The sequence below is a fragment of the Marmota flaviventris genome (assembly GCF_047511675.1).
Source record: "Marmota flaviventris isolate mMarFla1 chromosome 5 unlocalized genomic scaffold, mMarFla1.hap1 SUPER_5_unloc_2, whole genome shotgun sequence".
In the NCBI taxonomy this organism is placed as follows: domain Eukaryota; kingdom Metazoa; phylum Chordata; class Mammalia; order Rodentia; family Sciuridae; genus Marmota; species Marmota flaviventris.
The window spans coordinates 868,593-891,160 of record NW_027287680.1 but is presented as its reverse complement, the minus strand read 5'-3'; the positions used below and the strand labels follow the sequence as shown (position 1 = coordinate 891,160).

At 37.9% G+C, this 22,568-nt stretch overlaps 1 protein-coding gene across 1 annotated transcript; it reads left to right on the top strand.

The window, feature by feature from the left end:
* Positions 1-6,120: 6,120 nt before the first annotated feature.
* LOC139703662 (olfactory receptor 14C36-like) lies at positions 6,121-7,053 on the top strand. Its single transcript, XM_071607140.1, has one exon. The coding sequence runs from the start codon at positions 6,121-6,123 to the stop codon at positions 7,051-7,053; it is 933 nt and encodes a 310-aa protein (XP_071463241.1).
* The last annotated feature ends 15,515 nt before the right edge of the window (positions 7,054-22,568 follow it).

Here is a 22,568-nt window from a genome sequence, read left to right as displayed (position 1 = left end):
GAAAGTCTTGGTAGCCCAAGTGAACTGTAGCATAGTCTGAGGCCCTACAGTCTCCCCCTGACAGGGTGAATAGGTGTAGCTGTGAATGTGAAGCCAAAGTTGGCATGGAATCCCAAGAAATTTATAGTTACCAATAGCATAAACTCTCTGCCAATGAAAGGCAAAGAGAGCCCCAGCCCCTGTGTTCTGCAACTGGCAAGGCCAAAGGGCAGGAATTACCCAGTCCTTTTGGAAATATTGTCTTATATTCAAGAGTCCTAGCTGCTACATGAGGAATTACAGATGGAGTTGTTTTCTCAGCTGGTTTCATAATTCCTCTACACCATATATTCTTTCCACAGCCCTACTAAGTCCTTTTGGAATAAGAAGGCTTATGTTCTACAGTGGATATTGATGCATGTAACTTGCTTTTGATTTTCATGGGGGCTCACAACCAATATTTTACCTTCAGTTTTAGGTGAGATTTTTGGCTCAAACTTTAGGATAAAGCTGGAATTTATTAGACTATCAAACACTTGGAGATGGACTAAATTCATTTTGCATTGTGAAATGGACACAAGTTTTGGAGATCTGGGGTTTAAACATTATGAATGGGATGTGAGGTGTGTCAAAAAGTTCCTGAATTGAGGCAGGAATTTTTTATTCTTTTTTTCTTTCTTTTTTTAATTTTCATTCCTGAGTGTTTTTATCAGAGGTATAAAACCTTGTTTTCACACAAGAATTTTTTGAATCAAATGGGGTATAATATCTCATTTTTCCAAGTGTACAGGTTGCAGAATCACATTGGTTATACAGACATGTATATGCATTCAGCAATACTAGTGTCTATTTTATTCTGCTGCCTTTCTATCAGGCAGGAATTTTCAAAGGTAGAATGGTTGTATTATGAGAGCTGCAACCTAATCAATCCATCTTCATTTGAACAAATTGACTGGGTGTTTGCTTTAGGCATTTGGGACATTGCTGGAGGAGGTGGCCCACTGGGATTAATCCCTGATAGCTTTCCTCTAACCCTAACCCTAACCCTCTTTCCCCTTCCCGATCTTTGCCTACTTGGAGCCATATTCTGAGCATCTTCCTTCTGCTGTGGTAGTCCTCAGTGTGCCCCCACTGTGGGCACAAAGTCATGAAATTGGATGAAAATAGACTAAATCTCTGAACACTTGAGACAATATAATTTCCCAATTTTGGGTTGGTTTTTGTTTATTGTGCGTGTTTTTTTTAAACCACGTATTTTGGTCACAGCCATGCAAATCTGACAGAGTTATTCATCATAATCAAATAGAGTGCTGAGTGTATACCAGAGATGACCAAATGGCCAAAATTATGATAAACAATAAATCAGCCACATTATATTACCAGACTAAGGAGAAATAAGTCTACAGATGGATGTGCTGATTTAAAGATCTGTGGAATATACATGTAACATAATGACATTCATCCTAAGGAATGAACATATGATGCCTGTACAAGGTGGACTGATTTTGAAAAAGTTAGGATAAGTCAATTCAGAACATATATTGAATGATTTTATTTATATGAAATTTTAAAAATATATAATTACAAAGGTACAAAATATACTTAGAGTTTTCTAGAGTCTGAAAGGCCATGTGTAAAAAATTAGATGGTTCATTTGAAGTAATAAAAGTATCTGGAAACAAGTTTAGTTGGATGTTCTACAACTTGGTAATGTAGTAAATATCACTACATTTATAAGCATGAACTGTCACAAAGGTAAACTTTGTGTCATGTGAATTTCATGTCAATGATAAGAAATTTTTCTGCTGAACTGCAGATAGTGTGAGATGTTTCTGACTTACAAGTGAGAGTTGAAAACACACAGGGAGAACCATCAATCTTCTCAGTGTTACTCACTTCTCAGTAATGACTTACTGTCATGTGTGGCAGAACAGTTCCACTGTCCATGCTGGCACGTGGCCAGGTCCTCTCTCCTGGGCTCTGGAGGTGCTGCTGCCTGGTGGTATGCTCAGGCCTCCTGTTGTCTCTGAAGGCTGAGCTCTGGGCTCCTGGGGGCCCAGATCGCACTGGCCAGGCACCAGGTTCACATAAAGCAGAGGTGACTCAGCTCCCCACATCCGACATGGCACTAGGCTGACTGGACAGATTCACCCTGGCTGCACACACCATTGATGGGAGAAGCAAGGGGAAACACGGTTCTGTTCCATGTTGACAACATGTGACACTCAGGAGTAAGTAATAAGCCGTTAGAATTTAAATGCATCTGAGCTTCACTTTTATTCTGTTCAGAAAATTACAGTGTTATCCAAAGAGTCATCGAGTCCAGGAAAAGGATTCTTAATTCTAAGAAGAACACAGCAAGCACAGAGTGTCCTTAAAACTGCACTGGTTTTGGGGGTGATTGCCACTGCTGCAATAAAAACACAGGGACCTTGGGTAGGTCTGCACTGTGTATGCTAGTATAGTGTGTGAAAAATTTTTATGCTGATTCTGGATAGTTTAAAATTCTTTTCTTCAGATTACTATTACTTATACTTGCAAAATTCACAAAATTCCAGAGAAAAATAAACACATTCACATTAAGAAAACAAGAACAAAATGCAAAATATGGTATAGGATATGTAGGTAGATAGGAATGCTTTTATACAACTGATAAACCTGCACATATGTCAATAACTGTGGGAAATAAGATATTTAATGTAGAATACAATTTTCATTGGAATATTTTGAACATTAATCTCACCCCTTTCTTTTGATCACAAATACATTTTTTTTCACTTTTTCAGTTTGTTACTTTTTGTTTTTTGGGTTTCAGGGATTGAACCCAGGGGTGCTTAACCACTGAGCCACATCGCAGCCCTTTTGATTATTTATTCTGAGATACAGTCTTGACAAGTTGGGAGTCTAGCTTTGAATTTACCATCCTCATCTCTCAGCCTCCTCAGCTTCTGGATTACAAGCATGTGTCACTGTGCCCAAATTTTCAATTGTACTCTTAACATTTTTTACTGATTATATATTAAGTATGACTATAAGGATGTGTGTGTCTAGTGGTATCAATATAAGTATCAAGTTGTGCATCATTTTGGAAGTATATTTTGATTTTCAGATTATATGTACCTCAGCATTCCTCAATGGTTTATCAAAGACACTAATCAATTTCCTAACATGGGAAATATAATTTAGAAATAATTTATTCTTGGATCTTTCAAGCCAAATAATTTTTAGCAGTTTTGAAATGATCTATTTATCATATATTTAATTATTTAAAACACTATCAAGATAATTGCAAAAAATTAAAAAAAACTCCTGGCTTTTCACTTCCAGAGAAAGCACTTGGGCAGTCCCTCTTCATGTTCCTGGAGTTAAAACATGCTAGTTCTCCTCACACACATTGTCCGGACTCTCACTTTTACCAACTCTTTCTGTTATTTATACCTTCATCTTATTGTCTTTAAGAGGGAATCATCTATGGGTATTTTTTTACCCCTTAATAGAGGATGTCATACTGAACCATACTACAATTTTAAGGTCAGTCTATGCGATGATTTAAAGACATATTTTTATTTTAAAAATCCAGGTTCAAAAAGTCACCATATACTTAGAATCTACTGAAATTGTGTCAGGGTCTCTGTAAAAAATAGGTGGTGCTTTGTACATTTATCTTATTGCATTTATAAATGACTTTACATCAATTCTCCATAATTGGAAGTTTCCTAATATTGACTAGCATATGAAAAAAGAAAGTTGAATTGAGAAGAAGTTATCAAACTGTAACAAAATCACACAAGGAAAAGAGGAAATGATGTAAGTTCATATAATTCAAACTAGTTGTGGAGAATTTTCTAAGTTCTATTGGAGAAAGAAAAGCAGGAGGTGGTTTTGTGTTAAAAACTATAATAAAGAAAGAGCACTAGGGACATATCACAGTTGATGGAGCGCTGGCCTCGCATGCACCACACTCTGGGTTCAACACTCAGCTCCACATACACAAAAAATTAAAACATTTTTAAAAAGAAAGAAAATGTCTCTACAGTTCTATGCAACGTTTAGATTTAAACCCATGTTTATATCCCATCTGTATGTGACAGGATGTTTTGGGGTGGTGAACAAAAACTCCTGGAGATCCCAGAATCCAGGATAAAAGGTAAAAAACCTGTCAGATTTCCATAAAGAAACCTGATTAGTCTCATATCACTTTCAAAAACTTTCATATTTATTTGACTTTTTACATATGTACCATTTTAGTTTTCCTTCACAGTACTCAAATTATATTTTAAAGATGATAATTTACTTCTTTTAGTAAAACCCAGTATCTAGAACAGATTTTTGCCATGTTATGAATCATTAATAAATAATTGGGGAAAGATTACCTAATTTGAAAAGATCTTATGCTCACAGGCAAGGGTGAGTTATTTCAAAAGAAGGTACACTGTATTTCTTATAGATGTGAAGAAAGGGCTTCACCAATTTAGGAATTACTCATTTTTAAATAAGTCAAATAAAAACTTAGTTCATGTTAGCAGTTAGATGATTATGCTACATTGCATTTTTTATTAACTATTACGCATGAAGTCATGCACTTGCTACTAAGAGAATAAAAACATTGAGCAATACATAACCAAAAATCAAGGAATTTGCAACAGCAATTCCAGGGATAAATACATACTGATTTACTGAAAGGTAGAATAACACGTCGATTTCTAACATTACAGAGAAATAGAAGAATAATTAGAAGCTATGAAGAGGGTTTCTGAGGAAAAGTTGCATTTGAGCCTCCTTTAAATCTCAGTATGTAGTAATGGGAAAAGGGAATCATTATGTCACAGTAGAAAAGGGCCTCTGACAGCAAGTTGTAGGGCATGCTGTGAACAAGGGGGTCACTGAGGTGTGAGATTCAGGCTGTGTCAGTGAGAAATGGGGAATAGGGCAAGCAAGAGATTGCAGCTAGACTGAGTAGGGGTCCTTGAAATTAACTGTGAAATTAACACCAACCTACCTGTGTCTGGGCACACACCCTTGACGCTGGAGGACACAAATTTTAAGTAAAGGCCAGACAAACTCATGATGAAGATCGTTTTTCTAAGGGTGAGTGTGGTTAACCTGGCAAAGTGCTGAGGTGGACCCAGGTTTTCAGAGGGCTAAAGAAATGACAATTTTGGTGATTTGGGATTGAACCAGTCTGAGATGCTTCAGATGTGCTATAAATATGAGGAAAATCTTCCTTTTAGGGTATACAGCCAGGATCACTTTGTATAATCATGACATTTGGAGGAAAGGATGAAAATGGAAGGTGTCAACAAGAAAATGACAAATTATTGTCTAGACAAAGGAATCTTCAACTTCATGGTTCTGAACACAGAGTAAAAACACATTAAGGCAAAAAATAAAAGTTTAGGAGAATGTCATCTGGGCTTGAATCTGGAGCTTTAAACACCTCACACTGATCTGTTGGAGAGAAAAAGAGTCCCAGTGGGAAAAGGAATATATTCCTATCTGAGATTCTGTGGCCTGCATACAGTATCACCCCATCCTGAGGAGCAGCAGGGAGAGTCAGATCCCCTCATTTTACCAGAGCACTGGACCTGCAGCCTGGTATGGAAAAGTTTGAATTCTTGAGAGGCTTTCCTCATGAGTAAAATTTTTTCATGTTCATGGAGATAAATACTCCTATATTATGAATAGTTTCCTATTTAAAAATATTTGAAAATTAATTATAATTGGAATTATTAATAATACTTTGAATTATTTAGTGTGGGAAAATGGCAAAATAATGTTGAAATTATATTCATGGAAGAGAGTGAAGGTAACTATATTATAGATCATTAAAAAAACACATTGTCACATGCTCTGCATGGAGTTTCAGTAGGTGAGGGGATGCCTGATGAGGACCTAAGGACAAGCCCTGCAGGTCATGCCCAGACCCTGTGCTGCAGACCTCCACACCTGAACTCGGAGGAGCACTCTGCTCAGAAATGAGTAAAGATTTGAGAAAACCAAGAGTGACTTTCCTCTCCAGGGAAATCAACTGCAAAATACAAGTAAACATGGTGCATATGAATATATAAAGTAATTGCATTAATTCTGTTTTCTTTCCACTTTTATCTCTTTATCATCCCAGTCAACCTGAATTTTCAATAAATGGATAATTCCACCATGATAACTGAATTTCTCCTCCTGGGCTCTCCTGATGGCTGGGATCTGAATTTCCTCTATTTCACAGTATTCCCAATGACCTACTTGGGTACCTTGTTAGGGAACCTTCTCATCATCACTGTCACCACTGCTGACCAGAACCTGCACACACCCATGTACTTCTTCCTTAGGAACCTGTCCATCTTGGACATGTGCTTCATTTCCATCACTGTCCCCAATGCCTGTGTCAACTCTCTCACTGGCAACAGGGCCATTTCAGTGGCTGGTTGTGCAACCCAGATCTTCTTGGTCATTTTTTGTGCAAGTGTTGAACTTCTGTTTCTCACCATCATGGCCTGGGACCGCTATGTGGCCATCTGCCAGCCCCTCCAGTACCCCCTTGTCATGAACCCTCAATTTTGTGTCCGCATGACCCTGGCTTCATTGCTCAGTGGTCTGCTGTATGCAGGTGTGCACACTGGGAACACATTTCGGCTGTCCTTCTGCCAGTCAAAAGTGGTCCATCAGTTCTTCTGTGATGTCCCCTCTCTGCTGAGGCTCTCCTGCTCTGACACCACCAGCAACAAGGTCCTTATTCTTGTCTCTGCTGTGGTCATTTGTGGTGGTTGCTTCCTTTTTATTGTCGTGTCATATTTTCGCATATTTTCTGCTGTGCTGAAATTTCCCACCAAAGCCCCAGGGAAGGCCTTCTCCACCTGCACACCTCACATCCTTGTGGTGTCCGTCTTCCTCAGTTCCATCACAGGTGTGTACCTGAGGTCCTCAGCAACCTCTGACACACTCGACGACATGGTTCTCTCTGCCTTTTACACCATGGTTCCTCCCTTCCTGAATCCTCTCCTCTACAGTCTCAGGAACAAACAGGTAAAGGACGCTGTGAGGAGATTAATGGGAAGACAGTTGTTCTCAGGGAAATGATGAAGATGCTTTTCAGTACTATTCTTATTTCACTGTTTGAGGTTCTTAATTAGAGATCATGCTCTTCATAGCTGTGCTTCAGAAGTCATACTGCTTACTCTAATGTCACCTTATTGGGTCCTGGGTACTTCAACTTGTAAAATAATTTTTGTTTTAATTTATGCCATCATTTCTATTTATGCTTCATAAAATGTATAATGTTAGAAAATGCATCTTTAGTTAATGAGTATAATTCAAGTTGTGTGCTATAATCATTTGAGATTATATCTGTTTATAATTCATCAAATAGTTTGTAGTACTTCTGTCAAGTAAAGTCAAAGATGCAAACCTTACAAATCAATCATGAGAACAACCTTATATCATTTGATCATATTTAGTGATCTCATTTAGTGATGTGTGAAATAAATATGGAAGGTCTCTGGTACACAATTGTGTCAATTTAAATACCTTGGAAATACACAAAAATCAAATCCTAAAGAAGTTATAACCAAAAGTGTAGAGGGAATCATAGTAACATTTGTCTCCTTCTGGAACATAGAAAAATAGGATAGTCCTTGTCCATGAAGTAAACAGAGGGCCATGGTTGCCAATCCCTGTGTCCTGATAGTCAAATCCATCTGCTGGGGAAGCCAAATTTCCTTTCTAGGCCATGGTGTCTGCCAGTCATTTTTATGTCCAAGATTGACCCAGAGATGGGGACCAAACCCTGGGGCTAAGTTGCAAGTGAGCATTCAGATAGTTGTCTCCCTCATGTAACTTAATGTAATATTTAAGACATCTGTCATGTCTTATAAAAATGAAATGACAGACAATAATAATCTGACCTAAGTGTCTCCCTATGTCAACTGTAAGTATGTAATGTAAGCCTGTATCTGTACGTGTCCTTTAATGCCTTTTGCAGGCTTTCATCCTCTCACACAGCTTATCTCTTTTCATATTTTGGTGGCCTAACTGGTATGTGTTTTGCTACTTATTAATTGCCACTCACATATACTCACTGTCAATGTATCTAGAAATTTTAATATAACAAAATAAGAAAAAAACAGTTCATACAAATTGCAGGCAATGCATCAAACTTCAAATTCTGAGAACAGTTTTTTTTTTTACCAGTTCGCTAATAAGAAAATAATGGACAAAAATATAAATGTATGTATTACCTAGGAAAACACAGAAGTCTAAATATAGGTGATTAATGAATAACAGTGTCTCTTAATGTTTGCAGACAAGGGAATACTTGTAGTAGGAATCAATGAGCACCCAGATAATCAGCAGGAAGCCTTGACCTGCTGGCATGTGATCCAACCAGAACACAGGCTCCGAGCATCCACTGTGTCCATGAGGACTGGGTCTCACTGCTACAATATCCTTGCTAGAGCAGAATGACCTTCAGAGCACCACAGATGAATTCTGCAACCTCCAACTTTTCATGCATTTCCTCGCCAACTATAACCATGAATCCTAATGAGTGGCATTCAAAATCTTGCATGAATTGAGGTGACAAGCAAATTAAGTTTAATTTTAATATATAAAGTTGGAAAAAAGTAAATAGCATACACCAGTCCTATTGAGAGACATCCATCTTGGTGAAAGTCATTAAATTTTTAACTTGTGTTTTAAGATGTTTTATACCCAAAAAGCTGGTTGCAGAAGAGATGCAAATAACTAAATACTGGTACAAAGACTATATGCAATCCCATATCTGATGTCAAATTATTCAAAGCCCTGAAGATAACTTCTTGAGGACAAAAAAGGAGAACAACAGTTAAAAATATATAATAGCAGCAGCTAATTATGAAGATATTTCTTTCACACATAAAATAAGGGATTGTTTTAATCTATTTCCTGTGGTTCTTCTCTGGGATTACCAAATTATTCAGAAATACATTAAAGAAGATGAAAATATGAAGTATTATTTTTTGCTCAAATTCAGTCTAATGTTCTGAAAAGAGGCCATGCCATGAAATATGAATTCCAATTTCAGTATCTGCACATCATATTTCAACCTAGTTATCTTAATTTTAACAGAATAAAACATTTGTGTGTACATATCTAAATCTGTATCAGAGTTTTCTCAAGTATATTAAGCAGCTTATACCTTATTGCTTCATTTAATACCTAGGTTAAATCTGATATTAAAATAATCAATGTTAATGAAAAGATTTTCACTTTTAAATTAATCATTTTAAAAATCATTTATCTCTCATATACATGGTCTGTGAATCAAAAACAAAAACATAGCATTTCTCAGGGCAACTCCTTTAAAATTATTTTAGTTCACTGTCAATAGCCTTGCATCACTATGCATTAAATATGGATGGGCGTTAATGATTCATTATCAGTTTACTACTTCTTAAGAAACATGCTGTCTTACCTCACAAGTCAGCAGGTAGTCACATGTGATCATATTATTTATTAAATTATCTGCATCAAGAGACAATATCACCTTTACAGACATGAATATGGAAGAAGTTCCTAACCATGTGATTTAGTGGAGTCTACCGTTAAATGATTTAAAATAGAATGATAAGTAATGTCATTGTGACTTGGTGAAATTGGCTATGTGAAGGCTCAGACTGGGGATGAAGGAGGCACAGGTACTGAGTTTGGACTCTTGGGTGCAAGGGGCAAACCTCAGCAGCATGGCTTGATGAGCCAGTTCCTAGGAGCAGACTGACAGCTGATGAGCTCACAATGGGCCTTGACTTACTGGATCTAATGAGTTTCCTTAGAAAATGCTCAAGTTACTCTGGTATTTTGATTCTGCTTTCTTTCTTTCTTTAAATATTTATTTATTTATTTATTTATTTATTTTAATTGTAGTTGCACTCAATACCTTTATTTATATGTGGCCCTGAGAATCGAAACCAGGGCCTCCGCTCATGCTAGGCGAGCACTCTTCCACTGAGCCCCAGCCCCAGCCCTTTGATTCTGCTTTCTCAGTAAGAACTTACAGGACCCCATGGTTTGTTAGTGCATCTGGTGATGCAAAGCTGGAGTGTAGAATACACCCAGGGATGGAAGGGACCAATTAGATGTGCACTGGTATTGGCTGAATCATCTGTGCAGATCCATAATTACATCAAGCTCAATTCAAAGTTTTAGATGTTTGTTGCGACCCCTTGCCCGCAAGGAAGACGCAACTCAGGAATCTTCTTTCAGCAGTTTATTCAGGTCCTTGATATTTCTTTTTCTAACTCTCGGATGCCCCTCCCAGCCTTAATAAAGCATCTCAAGCCCCAATGCAAAGCTGCCACGTGGAGCTTTCTCATAGGGTGGTGAAAAATCATGTGCCAACTCTCCCAAATAAGGAGTTGTTTGTCACAGACCACAGCGGAGCCAGCGCCATCTTGTAATGGCGACCATAGTCTGCAGAAACGGCAAAAGCGGCTCACCACAGATGTTCTTCTAATTTTTGTAATTTTATGGATGCAAACATAGTTGTTCATTATTTAAAAGATCAGAGATTCACACCAAAAGCAGAGAAGTAGAATCAGAGTCTGTGGTGCATCTCTACCTGGTCCAGCAGCCAATCATGCTTGATTCAAAGACAGAAAAGTTCCTTTCTAATGTACCAACAAAAAAATGGAATTCCTATGAGGAAAATTGCTTCTACTTTGATTTCAAGATACTGGTTCCAATGCAGTGGCACAAAAGGCCACAGACTTCTGTAGGACACAAGATTCCCATTAAGATAGGATGTTCTTCCATCTTAGGAATCCTGTATCATGTCCAGATTTCACTGTCAAACTAACATGTGTCCAGCTCAGTCTACTCATCAGAGTGAACATTTTATGGTGTTTGGGGCATCAGTAGCACTTTTCCCCAATTTTGCAAGCCTTATTTAAACTTGGAATTGTATAGGATCTAGGATAAAAGGTGGGGTGCAGAACTTCCTTTCAGAAGTCAAATTGTTGATTTTTAAACTGGAAGTGAGCTTTTCTCCTCCCTTAGTCACATCTCTTATGATGACAGTAAAAAATGCAGACAGTATCAGTCCTGGATGTTTTAAGTGTTGATGTGAATGTAAGAAGCAATCCCTGGGAACAACCCTGCCTGGCCTAGGAGCAGGAAGCAACATTTTCTCAGTGGCTGGGGCCACATACCAGTCCCTGTGGAAATGCAAATAATTTATTTTTGGTAAAATACCTCTTTGGAATTGTCTATTAGCACAGTGTGGGCCTCACTTCTCAGCGCTGGTGTATTACTAGGTGGAGAGACTTCAAGAAGTAAGATCAGCAAACTGAACTAAAGATAAGCAGTAAATGCCAACTAATGAGGTTACTGTGAGGTTCCCAGATGGAAGACTTGAATTTTGTTGACTGACATCCACAGTTCTTCTCTAAGCTCCATTTTTGTGAAAATCTGGAGAAGTGCTTCTAGCCTGCGACTCACGCTGGCTTCATGAAAGAAGGTTTGAATTGTGAGAAAACGCTGGGAAGTTTTAAATTAAAGAGACAAGACTCTAATTACCTTTAAAACCAGCTCCAGGATGGCTCCTCCGAGCTCTAACCTCAAGCCACCGAATGTGGTAGCAAGGTTTACTGAACAGGCTAGTGAGAGAGAGAACATGCCAGGTAGTGGACATTTATTGGGGAAAAAGAAATTCTGGGGAAAATCCCACCCAATTAAGATTAAAGGGGGAAGCATCCCAAGATCAGGGGTGATGATTGGGTCTGCAGGGCAGTTGCCAGACATGCCTCTGCATGGACAAGCCCTCAGACCTGGAGAAGGGTGGGGAAAGCTCTGACACAGCTATGTCTAAGTGCCTCTCACCCAGCCAGAGAGCTAACTCAAATCAGGTGCAAGGATTTCCTCCCACAATGGCTAAAGTCTACAAAAGGCCCACATCTTATTTCAGCAGTCACACTCCATTCTGGCTTTTACTTACTGGGTCTCATGGATTTTTGGTCACTTCCACTTGGGGTATTCTCATCTAAAATGCTATCTCATGTTTGAATGGAGTCAGTTAGGAAAATAAATAAATCACTACCAAATCTTAGTAACAAGGTGTCTTGGTGGTACTCAAAGAGAAATATGGACAAGCACAACATTGGCTTGACAGTTTTAGGCAGATTCTGAGTCAAATCAAACCACATGTGTCTTTTTCATGGAGAAAGTAGGAACATTAATAACAAGATGACAAGAGTGACAGGAAAAAAGAGCTCCAATTGGTAAAAACACTGTAATGCATCCAGAGTCTTAAAGAGGAGGGCAGCAAAGCAAAGAGCTCAGACATGAGAAAGAGCACTCAGCCAAGGAACTTTGATAGGCAAATTCAGCTGGGCAGGGGCTGCCTGGTGTCCCAGGACCCTGGGAAGGCTTCCCTCTGCATGACAGTGAACACTGGCTCTGCAATGTCCTTTACAGAGTCCAGATTTAATTCTCCTCTGTGGCAGCCTGTAGTCATTTCCAGGATGACTGCTTAGTTTTAAGTCTGAAGGAGGAGTCCACAGGGAACACTGTCAGGATCTCACTACATGCTAGCTAACCACAATTGATGAAGGCTCTTTTCAAATGGACTCAAAGTCCATGTTTCTCTGCAGCCTCTTCTAAAACTGTAGTCTCTTACCTTTGGGGAGCATTTGTCAATGTCAACAAGTTTAAAACCATCATATCTGAGCTTCTTAATAGCCATTCACTCTAAGAGCCATTCACTCTCTTCTTTTTGGTGCTAACTATGAGCAAGCAAAAAAAAAAAAAATTAGTGCCATTTTGAACAGTGATGTGGGAGACTCCCTTGGAGGATCCCCTGTTCCACTTTCCATGTCACTTCAGGAAACACATGGCCAAGCTCACGGTCACAGCAGAAGTACCATCCACCTTGTGTCTTCATATACCTGGGTGGCAACCTCACGGGGAAGCAGGAGGCTGTGTCAATGAACCCACCTTCACTCACAGGCTGCACCCAACAAACTCTGACCTCAGAAACACTGCCCTGTGTTGGGTTGGCTCCTGCTGTCCTTGTTTCAGTATCCACCCATCAGTACCAACTCACAATCATGAGCCCTGACTGAGGGAACAAGTCTCCATGGAACCATGAAACCCCAGAGTCCCAGCTTTCCAGCACATTCCTCACCTGAGCCAAAGTGAAAACCTTAACTCCCATTGAATCTTAAGATGGGTTTTATTAGAAAAATCCATTGAAGTCCTGCTAAAGCTGCACAGGAACTGTTAAGTGTTGGCAGCCATCTGGGAAAGACTACAGTCTTCTCCCAGAGTGACTGTGCACCAAGAAAAATAAGAAAATGAGAACTTCCTGGGCTCTCTGACACGGGCAGTTGATTTTTCCCAGTATAATTTAGTACAGGCTACTGGAAGCACACTTCTTTCACCTGGTAAGACCAAAAACACACCCTCACTGTCCTAATCAGGTACATATCCACATTTTAGCCTTACATCATGATTTTTAGCAGAGACTTTGACAACCTGCACCATCTCCAGGAGTAGCAATGGGTCGATTGTGCAATACTGATTGGACAAACCAAGCAAGAAGCAGAAACTGCTCTTGGCTGGCTGGCAATAATTTGTGTGTCAGAAACTGGATAAAAACAATAAAAGCTCAGGGGTCTCACATGTCAGAAAAACAGCTGAAATATCATGGTCTGGGTCATGAGATTTGCCCTCTTATGTGAAGTATAAGTCATTCTATCTTGTCTCTTCTACAACTAAAAAGAGTCACGCTGGATAGAGAACTTCTCTGAATTTTCAAGACATCCTACTAGTTGCATGGGTGTGCTACTTCAGCCCATTGACCAGGTGGCCATGAAGCCTCTGACTCTCAGTGGGAAAGAGAAGAAGAGATGGCTCTGTGGCAAGTCCAAGCTGGCATGCAAACTTCTCAGTCACTTGAGCCCTAGGATCCAGCAGAACCAGATATATCTCAAATGACAGTGCCTTCCAGTGACACTGCTCAGAGCATTTGGTAGGACCCTATAGGTGAAGCACAATACAGACACTTCAGATTTTGTAGCAGATTCTTGCCATATTCTGTGAATACATTTCTTCATTTTTAATTGGTATATATTAATTAATTTAAAATGGAGCTTTGTAGAGACACAAAGCACTACAGGAAACCAGCATGAAGAAATGCATGCTGAGCAGCAGAGGAGGAGTCCTGGAATGAGGAAAGGAATCTTAAGTTCATGCACCTGCCACAGGCCAGGGGAGAAGAACTACAACCTCTTTTCAGACCAGTAATGTGCAAAGTGAAGGTATCTGTGGGAAGTTATGAAACAGGCATGAAATCATCTTCTTGAAACTTCTACTCAGCAAGGACAAGAAGGTGAGATAGAGCAAGAGCATGCGTCCAATAGAATAGGAAGAAGAAAAATTGTCATTGTCATTGTCTGTTACATAGAATTAACATGCACATGTGCAAACATACACACAGAAATAATAATTGCAAAATTGATAGCACATTTGAAATAAAATTTTATTTTATTTACTCTGGCTTTGGGTGGTGTGATATCTTTTAACCACTATTGTCAGTCACATGTATCCCTGGTACAGAAAGAAATTTAAATATAGATGGAGAACTTCATCATCTTTAGATCTGCATCATAAGTAAACATAATGTTTGAATTGCTTAAGTTTAAGAAAATAAATTTAATATATAGCATCTGCTTTTAATCTCCAATATTTTACTAGGAGAAAGTTTTCAAAATTATAGTTGTATACAAGAGTAACTTTATTGACCAATGTAGACTTTAGATATTTAAAGAATATAAAGAAAGAACTAAAGTTGAAGAAAATATACTTCCTCCTTACTAATCATTTCCTCTCTAGTGTCAACTTCTGGTGCCACCCATTGGCATCATCAGTGTGGCCCATCCTGGCCAGCAGCTGGCCTCATGATGCATGGTCCAAGACATCTCCTTTCTATCTTCTTTCTCTAAAAATCTGAAAAATTTCTTCTAAATAATCTATAATAAATTCCATTTATAACACATTGCATAATGCTCATTAATTTTGAAGCAATCCATTTCATGACACCAATATGAAACTTTGATTTTGCATGCAGCTCAACACTGATTTTGATATAGACTATCATGTTAATTTGAAGTCTACTCATGAACAGTCAGATGAAAAAATAGACACTTGATCTTTTGATTTGTTATACTAACGTCTTTTCCCATGTTGCAAAAATTTCTCTTAAATGAATGGAATTTCATTTACTTTTTGGAAATCATTTTTAATATTAATGCATGCTATAATTTAACTACGTATACAATGTCTAGCATATGAAGATTGCAGTGAATATGTTGATCTAAGAAAATGAAATAGATAAATGCTTTTAACTTCAAATCTAATTTTGACTCATTTTTATTTTTATTTTTTAGTTGAGATGTAGTGTCTGTATGTGTTAGACAGAACACCATGTTAATGTGATACCCCTGTCAAATATGTGACGATCAAAGCTGAGCAACCTCCTTAGACCTTGGCCTTCCTGTGTGCTGGGCATGTCATCCTCCTCTTCTCCAGTCCTTCTGAGACTTTGCCCCACCTCTCCAGTACCTTCCAACTGCCCTACAGCAGGGCCAGTGCCCAGTTCCCTCCTCTCCCTGGCGGGGTGGCCACCCTGACACTTCTTTATGTCCTCACTTCCCCTGGCCTTCCATGTCTTTAATGACACCATCCTATTCTCTTCTTCCCTCAGACCTGCTTTTCAGCTTTCACAAATGAGTTAGAGTATGCAGAGCAGGAATAAAATAACAGCCAACTTGGAGATTGTGAAAAAGAGAAATTTTTAGATATGATCATATCCCTAAAATTTATGTTTTGCAGAAACCAAAAAGATCTAAAAACTATAGGCTAGTTTGAGGGATGTCTCCCATAGCTAAGCTTTCCTGGAAATTCTGTTGAAACTGAGGTGTGTTGTCATATGAAGGCAAGTGGGGACTGCAAGGAGGGCAGGATTTGATAATCATCTGTTTGTGAATTAAGTTTTATTAAGAGGGATGGGAAGAAACACATTGTATTAAGTTTTTGTTAAGGTCAGGGGAAGGTGTTTGCTGTCTGAGCCTGTCCTAGAGCACACATCTGGGAAATGGCATGGAGACGCACATGACCTGAAAACAAATGGCTTCAATAAAGCAAAGTTAATCTGGAAATGGTTAATGATTATGTATGTAATAAGAGATACAAGGAAGTACCTTTCTTCTATAGGGATAGTGTAAACACTCTGGGTTTGCATTGATTGTCAGACAGAAGAACATGCACACTTGCTAGTGTTACAGTGACAATAATGTCTTCATACATTTCTACATTAATCAGTCATAACTTTTGTGGTTAACTTAAATGTGCTAACACATAGATATTTTCCATCTTTAGATAGCCATTTGTTTTAATTCTTTTTTTTTACTAGACTCAAAATTTAAACAATTAGGAATTATATCTGTCAATTAATTCATTGTGGTGTTTATTTTGTTAAGCAGACCATGTTAACATCACATAATACACATTCTGCATCACTGTCATTTTATAAATAATGAAGAGCACGTGTGTCCTGAATTCAAATGATTTAGAATTGGTTTGCCTAGAAAATTTGAAGAAAAGCAGAAGACCTATCCCGGAATATTCTCAAACTTGCATCAACCAAGGTCTTGCAACCCAGTGACAGGCATAAGGAACTGCCTCTCCCCATGGGAAAGCGCACACCCTGACGGTGAACACAAGAGGGCGCAATCACTTGGCATTGGCCTCGACATTCTTTTTCTTTTAAAGTACTATTCTTTTTATTTATTTTTGTTTGTTTGGTTTAGTTTTATTGATTTTATTTTTTTAAATACAAAAAAGTTTAATGCATTACACTTCTTACTACACTTATAGAGTACAATTTTTCATATCTTTGTATATAGAGTATGTTCATGCCAATTCATGCCTTTATACATGTACTTTGGGTTTTTTTTTTTTTTTTTTTTTTTTGCATTACAATTCTTAATACACATATATACCACAATTTTTCATATCTCTGTTTATATATACCCAAATGAGACTTCATACTTGTACTTTGGATAATGATGTCCATCACATTCCACCACCCTTGCTAATCCCCTGCCCCATCCCTTTCCTCCCACCCCTCTTCTCTATCTAGAGTTCATCTATTCCTCCCATGCTCTCCCTCCCTACCCACTATAAGTCACCCTCCTTATATCACAGAAAATATTAGGTATTTTGGTGGGGAGATTGGCTAATTTAACTTAGAATTATCTTCTCCAACACCATCCATTTACCTGTAAATGCCATGATTTTATTCTCTTTGAATGCTGAGTAAAATTCCACTATGTATATATGCCACATTTTTTTATCCATTCGTCCACTGAGGGGCATCTAGGTTGGCACAGTTTAGCCTTTGTGAATTGTGCTGCTATAATCATCAAAGTGGATCCACCAGAAAACTTGTAAAACTAGTAAATGAATTCAGAAAAGTAGCAGGATAGAAAATCAACACCCAGAAATCAAAGGCATTTCTGTATATCAGTGACAAATTCTCTGAGAAGGAAATGAGGAAAACTATCTCATTCACAATAACCTAAAAAATAATAATAAGATACTTGTGAATCAACTTAACAAAAGAAGTGAAATATCTATACCATGAAAACTGCAGAACCCTAAGGAGAGAACTCATAGAAGACCTTAGAAGATGGAAAGATCTACCTTGCTCTTGGATAGGCAGAATTAATATTATCAAAATAACCATACTATCAAAAGCACTATACTGATTTAATGCAAATCTGATCGAAATCTCAATGGCATTCCTCATAGAAATAGAAAAAAAAAGCAATAAGGAAATCCATTTGGAAAAATAAGATACCACGAATAGCTAAAGCAATCCTTGGGAGGAAGAGTGAAGCATGTGACATTGGTATATCAGACCTTCAAATATACTATAGAGCCATAGTAAAAAAAAAAAAGAACATGCTATTGGCACCAAAACAGACTGGTAGACCAATGGTACAGAATAGAGGACACAGAGACTAACACCAAAAATTACAATTATCCTATATTAGACAAAGGTGCCAAAAACATGCACTAGAGAAAAGATAGCATCTTGAACAAATGGTGGTGGGAAAAATGGAAATCCATATGCAACAAAATGAAATTAAACCTCTATCTCTCACCATGCACAAAACTTCACTCAAAAATGGATCAAGGACCTAGGAATTAATAGGAGAAAAAGTAGATCCTAATCACCATCATTTGAGACTAGACCCCAACTTCCTTAATAAGACACCTATAGCACAAGAATTAAAACCAAGAAACAATAAATGGGATGGAATCAAACTAAAAAGTTTCTTCTCAGAAAAAGAAACGATCTGTGAGGTGAACAGAGAGCTTATATCCTGGGACCAAATTTTTACCCCTCACACATCAGATAGAGCACTAATCTCTAGGATATATAAGAAACTCAAACAGCTAAGCACTGACAAAACAAATAACCCAATCAATAAATGGGCCAAGGACTTGAACAGACACTTCTCAGAAGATGATATACAAATATATGAAAAAAATGGCCTAGACCTTCTTGACTGTCCAAATCTCCACTAAGCAAGTTTCTAAGCAGTGACTTGAGACTGTGCAGGTTACTTGATTTTATAGGTGTCACCACTTATCTTTGGCCTCTCATTTTACCCAGAGGACCAAGTGACCAGCTCATGCCCCAGTGTTTAGAAAAGAGCAAGCACAGTGTCTCTATAAATCTTATATCAAAAATGCAAGTGCCGGGAAGGGGCCCCCAGCAAATGCTGTTGGTCACCCCTCAACTGTCACTGATGGAGGACCTACTGCTGTGCAGACAATGCGGCTGAAGCCACCATCACACTGAATAGATTTATGCAGATTCTACTCTGGGTGCTCTGTGTGATTTTAACTGATGTCTTCCCACATAATCTTCCTGAGCAGAAAATAAAAACTAAAGAAAAACAGGAGCCCCTGGAGCACTCCTGTGAGAAAGCATGGTCCCAAAGAGCAGGGGAAGGGGAGGGCCCGATGCTGGGTGCCCACGCCCCTGCAGGGCGTGGTGCCCTCTACAGGCTGGTCTTCAGCAGGCTGGCTTCCTGTGCGGGAGTGATCAGGGCTCTATTTTCACATATGGCTCAATTGTTAACTATATATTCCACTTGACATTTATGTTTATATTTTCAAACAGTGAAATAAATATGGAAAAATCAAATATTTCAAATGACAGAATTTTTTACACTTAAAGAATGTACAATTGTATTAAATATTACGTTTGCAAAAATACAAAGCACTAATGAAAAATTATAGGACTAATGGAAAATAAATGAAGAAGACGTGTAACCAAAGAGCAGAGATAAAAATTCATAGAAGAAAACTACAAAAATATTCAGGCAAACACATTTTTGTAAACTATATTTTTATTGGAAAAATCCATCTGTGCAACAACAAATGTAAACAGGAGAAACAGCAACTGAAAATGATGACTGATAGCCAGAAGTATCCCATATCCTAAGTCCATGGCTCCATTCCAGCAGTGATAGAACTTCATCAAATGCTTTTCCTTCAAAATACAGGCACTAGATGAGTTTTTGCACAAGACAGTAAAATGAAAGCTTTCTTCACACATTAAATGTGACTATAAAACCTTGATATCCAAATGAGACCAGATGACATCCAATATAAAAAAGTATACAGGGAAGAAACTCACGAGCATCAGTAGAACATTCTACCATATACAGACAAATGACTCATATACACACAAACACACACACACACACACACACACACACTCACATACAACACAACACAACACAACACAGCATATTGGAGATTAATCTGCAAAAATAAGAGGTGGTTGAATACAGAGCCCAATACAACGTGTGCCTTGGCTTTGAAGAAAGTGCCTGCCATCTACATGCCCAGTGTCCCAGGACTGGAACAGCATTCTCTCTTTATCCTGAGGATGACATCACCAGGAATTACTAAGGGCAAATACTGAGAGGTACAATCTCAATTGAACTTTTAGCTCCTTTAAACATATATGTATGAATTCCAGAAAAAAAAAATTAGATATTGCATCCAGAAGATGTTTTGCAGGAAGTTGTGGGAACAACCAGGAAGCAGAATCAAAGCTCAGACTACAGTCTCAGGTTAACTTCTTCATATTCACTTGCTTTACCTGCTACACACCACAATGACCCTTGTTTAATATTCAATAATGCATAAGTAAAACTCTTGTGTGGAATTTAATGTTTTTTTTTAATGAAAGATGATGGGTTTGACTTGTGCATACAAAATATCATCTACATTGCTGTTACTTTTCATTCATTTCCATATTATAATTAAAAACAAATAATGTTCTGTTTTAAATGTCTTTTGAGTATTTCCTTTAAGGTTTTATGTGCTAGAGAATGGTCCCCAATTTAACAGTATGGGTGGTGCTTACCCAAAATCATTAAAATCAGCATACTGTACTGATAGATGCATACCCATGTTCAAAGCAGCACAATTCACAATAGCCAAACTGTGCAAACAGCCCAGATGTCAGTCCTTGGATGAATGGATACAGAGTATGTGGTAATACACATTTTTTTTTCTCAGCCATAAAGAAGCATGAAATTATGTCATCTGTTGGAAAATGAATGGAGATTGAGAAAATTAGATTGAGCAAAATAAGCCAAACTCATAAAGTCCAGGGTCATATATATGATCTCAGATGTGGTAGCTAGAAAGGACAAAAATGTGTGTGGAGTGGACCTCAGGAAATCACAGGGAGATAGTAGAGTATAGGAAAGTGTCCAGTGGAGAGAGGAGGAGAGGGAAAGTGGAAAAGTGGGGAGCGATGGGGGTGAATTGCATTGTCATATGTGCACAAGTATGAATATATAAAATGAGTCTCATTATTTACCACTCTAATGCACCAACAAAAAATATGTAACAAGAACAGTCCTGAGGTGGTGAGGCCTGGAATGATACCACACGGGAGCAGCACCATCTGAGAGACTAGTGGGGCTCTGATAGGACTAGATGAATTCCTGTCAGACCTGGTTGTTGTAAAGTGTGACCAAGGATTTTCTCCCTGTCCTCATGGCTCCTGGCTCACACCTTGCCCCTTCTTCACAAAGCCAGTTCTCTTTTTGATTCTCCATTGTTTTCCCATATTCAGTGATGGTACCATGATGTTTGCACTTTCTAGGCATCAAAATGGTCAGAAAAATATTCTTCTTTCTTTAGACATTACACAAAATTAGGTATTCTTTTATGGCAACACAAACATCAGGAAAATTCTCTTTTAGGTAAAATTATAGGAAGTCAGCATGATCATGGGCTAGGCAGTAACAAACCATCAATCCCCATGGATATATTGAAAATCTATAGATTGGCTAAGATAGCCTTTTAAGAACTGTTGACACTATTCAATGACCCATATGAACCCTCTGGATGTCCAATCCTCAAAAACTCACATCCAGTTATTAGGGAAATTTGTAGAGTCTTTTCATATTCATTTTTTTTCTTTTAAATCTTTATCACATTTATACATCATGACATACAAGAGGAAGTAGTCATATTCTCAGTTACCTCCCTTGGGATGGAGGGAAAGGACAGAATTTGACGCAGTCTGTCCTATCTGTGGGACATCATAGGAGCTATTTCTGTATCACTTGACTCATATTTCACAGACAATATCAGCAAAATTGTTTCCCAAAGTTGGAAATTGCCAATTTCTGTGGCAGGCACCATGGGAATGAAAGATCAAAGGAGAGAGACCTGTAGATATGTGGGGGCAAGATATTTTAGGCCAAAGAACATAAAAGAACTTTCAGTCACTAAGAAAAAGAATAGATAAGAATCACAGAAAAGTGAAGACATATAAAAGCATCCATGACCTTGGGAGGATTGTGAGGAGACACATGCACAGGGAAGGGAAGACACAGGCTGAAAAATTATGCCTCTCAGTAAGCCTTCAGATCTATGATGTTTCTAGCACACACAGAATCAGCCTTCAATAGCAGAATATAGTTGAAGTCTTATAAAAATCCCCCTTGTCAATAAAAGGTCATACAATGCATAAAGAAACATGGAAGTTTCTAGTTAAAGGAACAATACGAATCTACAAATACTAAAGACACCAACTCCAGATTTACGAGACAAAGATTTAATATCCATTGCTTTAAATGCATTCAAAAAGCTAAAGGAAAATACTAAGAAAGAGAGAAAGCAAAACAGAAAAATTATACCTGGAAAAAGTGAAATTACCAACAATTTCATTAAAATTGTAAAGTAAAAGAAATGGAAAAATTCTGGAGCCACAAGTCAGAAATGAATTGAAAAATGTACTTAAATGTTCAATATCAAACTCAAACTCACCAAAAGAAGAATCAAGAAACTATAAGACATTTAAATTGCAATTATCAAGTCTAACAAAAAGAAAATGAAAAAAAAAGTAAATATTCTTAGATACTTACAAGATAATATTAGATTGTAGAGAAAGATTTAGGACCTTCGGTAAAAACATACAAAAACTATATATATTAAATGAATATATATGTAAATAT